This window comes from Genypterus blacodes, unplaced genomic scaffold (assembly GCF_046128005.1).
Source record: "Genypterus blacodes isolate CSIRO-AG114 ecotype Tasmania unplaced genomic scaffold, CSIRO-AGI_Gbla_v1 ptg000029l_1, whole genome shotgun sequence".
In the NCBI taxonomy this organism is placed as follows: Eukaryota; Metazoa; Chordata; class Actinopteri; order Ophidiiformes; family Ophidiidae; genus Genypterus; species Genypterus blacodes.
This window is the reverse complement of record NW_027466842.1, coordinates 3,584,512-3,588,481: the sequence shown is the minus strand read 5'-3', so window position 1 is coordinate 3,588,481 and position 3,970 is coordinate 3,584,512. Positions and strand designations below refer to the sequence as shown.

General features: G+C 44.4%; 1 protein-coding gene across 1 annotated transcript; it reads left to right on the top strand.

Annotated features, from left to right (window-relative positions):
* The first annotated feature begins 275 nt into the window (after window positions 1–275).
* Window positions 276–3,398, top strand: LOC142994269 (histamine H3 receptor). Its single transcript, XM_076145017.1, has 3 exons — window positions 276–435; window positions 1,115–1,281; window positions 2,643–3,398. The coding sequence occupies exons 1-3, from the start codon at window positions 297–299 to the stop codon at window positions 3,396–3,398; spliced, it is 1,062 nt and encodes a 353-aa protein (XP_076001132.1). The 5' UTR covers window positions 276–296.
* The last annotated feature ends 572 nt before the right edge of the window (window positions 3,399–3,970 follow it).

Here is a 3,970-nt window from a genome sequence, read left to right as displayed (position 1 = left end):
CTGTGATCGCCTCTGTCTCTGTCTCTCCCTCTCTGGGTTTTCATGCTCACTTTCAGCACAATCGTGAGTATTCCAGAGGATGAGGGGCTGCTGGGCGCTGCTCTCGTCCCTCCGCTTCACACCTGTTGCTCTAATATTCCCAGCGTCGCTCTGCTTGAGGATTTATTAACGATCAAAAAACGGGGACAATGTCGGAGGAACAAAGTGATTATAACTTCAGCGGCTCTTATTTTGACAAAGACACGAGCAGAGTCCAGAGCAACTTGGTGTTTTCCGGACCTCTGTTTGTCGTCTTGATGGTGATGATGGTGACTTTGGTGGTGGTGATAGTTTTGGGAAACGCGTTGGTCATTTGGGCGTTTAAAGTGGACAAAAGTCTGAGGAGACAGTCTAATTATTACTTCCTGAACTTGGCAATATCAGATTTTCTTGTGGGTAAGTTCAACCTCAGCTGCTCTCTATGTGATGTGATATGTGTCCACTGCTGATACATATTAGATTATTTTAGACTGGAATCATTGTTATTGTTGCTGATTAAAAAAACAACAGCCCCAATACAACAACTTGGGAGAAAAAAGTCCAAGTTAGTTGTTTCTGTTATGTCCATCAAAGTCCAAGATGGCATCAGACATGTGACATTTAGAAAAGGACACATTTGATAAGGACTATCTGCAGCAACTGAACTAACAGGGAGAAGGAGAAGAAAAAAATAAATAAATCACAGGTAAACACTTACAATAACATCAATCTTTGCTGCTACCTCCAAACAACAACAAAACAAGAAAGAGTTAGTCTGTCTCTCTCTCTCTCTCTCTCCCTCTCTCTCTCTCTCTCTCTCTCTCTCTCTCTCTCTCTCTCTCTCTCTCTCTCTCTCACTCTCTCTCTTGCCCTCTATTCACAGCAGTCTGCATTTACAATTAAGTGGTTGCAAATGAATTTATGTTGTTTATTTATGCATCAAATACTGCTAGATTGGAGCGGTGGATGCATTTTGCTCACCTGTTTTCCAATTCACTCTATGTCACCTCTCCTTCTTTCCTTCATTCCTTATGCACTCAGTATGTATATGCGCTGGTACGTGAACCCTCTGCTCTGCCAAATCCTGCTTTCTTAGGGGCGTTTTGCATCCCAGTCTACATCCCCTACATCCTCACGGGCAGATGGATGCTGGGCCGAGGTCTGTGTAAGCTCTGGCTGGTCATGGACTACCTGCTCTGCTCTGCGTCTGTCTTCAACATCGTCCTCATCAGCTATGACCGCTTCCTGTCTGTCACCAGAGCAGTAAGTGTGAAACGGTATCATGCTGTATCTCGTGTGTGTGTTTGTGTGTGTGTGTGTGTGTGTGTGTGTGTGTGTGTGTGTGTGCGTGTGTGGGCTTGAATTAAAGTCTGCAATGATCTTTCTTTGTACCCACAGAAGTGTCTAATGATGGTGTTGTGTTGCTTTGCGTCTGACTGGTGGCTCTCCCAGGTCATTGTTAGGGCTAATGCCACCTCGTGCTCCCAAATGTGCCCATCTGCAGAGGTTAATCATTCCTGACCCGTCCAGGCCCAGTGCCACCCCTAATTATAGCCCTCCCTCATGATGAACATTTAAAAAGTCACATTTTAACTTCAACAACAACACGGACTTTAGAAAATATGCAAGAAACATCAGAGGACTATTAATAAGCTTGACAAAACAACAAATGTAGCTTCGAAAAACTACAGTTCAGCAGAATGCAGTCTCACATAAATTACGTAATCTCATTCCATACAACATATATATTGATAGATTTAGCTATACGGCCTCTGTTACATCAGTTGTCCTTTCAAACTTGGCACATAACCGGTAGTTAGCATAAATTTCCGAACCACTGCAGCTGTTAGTCCCATCGAACCTCTTGTTGGGGTTTGTAGTGCAAAAGCCAGGCGACTGTGTCCTATACAGTTGTGTGTTAACTCAAGAGTGGGCAGAGGCTTGGCATAGAAGACAAAGGGAGTGTTCTGTTTCCTTTCACAAGCAAACACTTCAGAAAAATGAATACAAATAACACCAGAGAGAGAGGGCCTCTTCTTTAATTAGCTAGCTTTGATCATAGAGATCCTCCTCCGTGCCTTGGTCCTTCCAACCTGGAGAGATCAATCACGGCAGAAACAGGCCACAGGCAGCCAAGCAGCATTTTCCTAAAAGCATTTCTCTCTGAACATAGACAGACAAAGCGGCTGCAAGAGTCAGAGGACAAAGTTTCCCTTTGAAAAGGAAACACTGAGGTATAGTAAACGCATGGATTTGACAGCCGGCATGTTTGACAACTGCTGACTGACTGACTGCTCGAGTACAAGACAGGAGAAGGAAGAAGATGATGTCGTGAGTTAAGATTAAACATGGAAGGCCTCGAAATATCATTCATCGTCAATTGATCGTGTCATATTGATCAGATGGAAGAAGGGAATCAACCACTGTAACAATAAGCAAAAATGTAATAATGATTGAAATGGATTGATAAGTACTAAAGTGACCCTGATGTTTGGTTTTTCAGTGAAGTGTAAATTCTATGACGTTTCATAACAACGGTGGAATCCAGCATTTATGCCTTAGATTATGTGGCCATATGTAGACGTTAGATTTATATTCATTTATTCTGATTTCTGTTACTGCAGGTAAGTTATCGTGCCAGACAGAGCATGACGCATCAAGCCATAATCAAGATGATTGCTGTCTGGGTGCTGGCCTTTGTCCTGTATGGCCCAGCGATCATATTCTGGGAGCTGGTGGTGGGCAGAAGCCGCGTGCCAAAGGATGAGTGCTTTGCTGAGTTTTATTACTCTTGGTACTTCCTACTGAGTGCCTCCATGCTGGAGTTCTTCTCTCCTTTCATCTCTGTGGCTTTCTTCAACCTAAGCATTTACCTCAGCATCCGCCGGCGGAGGAGATGCCACAGCAGGGAGGCCCAGCTCCAACTCCAACTCAGCGAACCGGCGTCTGCCCAGGGGGAAGGGATCCCATTGTCCCAGAACTGGGGCGCGGGGATGAAACTGGCTGTGAGGGGTTCCATTCACTCTCAGACCTCCTCTCCGTGTCTGGGTAAACTTGACGCCTCTGCCAACAGGGCTTCCCATCCTAGCCGTCTGTCCAGGGACAAGAAAATTGCTAAGTCCCTGGCCATCATCGTGTGTGTGTTTGCCATCTGCTGGGCACCGTACACCCTACTGATGATCATACGTGCCGCCTGCAGAGGGCGGTGCATCCAGCACCACTGGTATGAGGTCACCTTCTGGCTCCTTTGGCTCAACTCGGCAATTAATCCCTTCCTGTACCCACTTTGCCACAGTAGCTTCCGTAGAGCCTTCAGTAAGATCCTCTGCCCAGAGCGGCACACCACTACACCTTCATCTGACCTTCGTGCCGGCCAGTGATGCCCACGGATGAGACAGGGACGAATTGTGTGCCAAAACTATGTAATCGAAATATTCCAAATCTAATCCCTCAATTCCAGTGTTTGTCCGACCAAGCTAGACTGTGTACCTCACTGTAGATGTCACTGTCTCCATGTAAGGTTTGTGCTGTATAATGTGATTCAGTTTGCTGTGCTAAATAGTCATCCAAGGCATAAAAAAAGCTGTAATAAAATAAAGCTCAATGAATGATCCCTTCACTCATACTATATTGATAAATAGCATGTGGACAATGTAAACACATGGCAGATCAGCTGTGCATTATGTAGAAATATGGTCAAGAAAAACATTTTCCTTGAGTAAATCTCACATAATCCACATTAGATACATAGACATCAATTATACTTTACATCAAGCAATTTAAAGTGAATATATGAGTTATTAGTATGTTAGTTAACCCACAATCCAATGCAATCCGGTCAACTGCATCATGACGATTGTTCTTTTTGAGCCTGTGGTGAATGATGATGTTTTCCACTTCAATTTAATGTTTCTCCTCTTCCTTCCTTCTAGTTTATGTCTTTCAGAGTCGA

Excerpts from the sequence above, each read along its gene's own strand:
- LOC142994269 (XM_076145017.1), top strand. The coding sequence starts at position 297 with ATGGTGATGATGGTGACTTTGGTGGTGGTGATAGTTTTGGGAAACGCG. Across the intron at positions 436-1,114 it reads AATATCAGATTTTCTTGTGG|GGGCGTTTTGCATCCCAGTC; the intron begins GTAAGTTCAACC and ends CTGCTTTCTTAG. Across the intron at positions 1,282-2,642 it reads TCCTGTCTGTCACCAGAGCA|GTAAGTTATCGTGCCAGACA; the intron begins GTAAGTGTGAAA and ends CTGTTACTGCAG.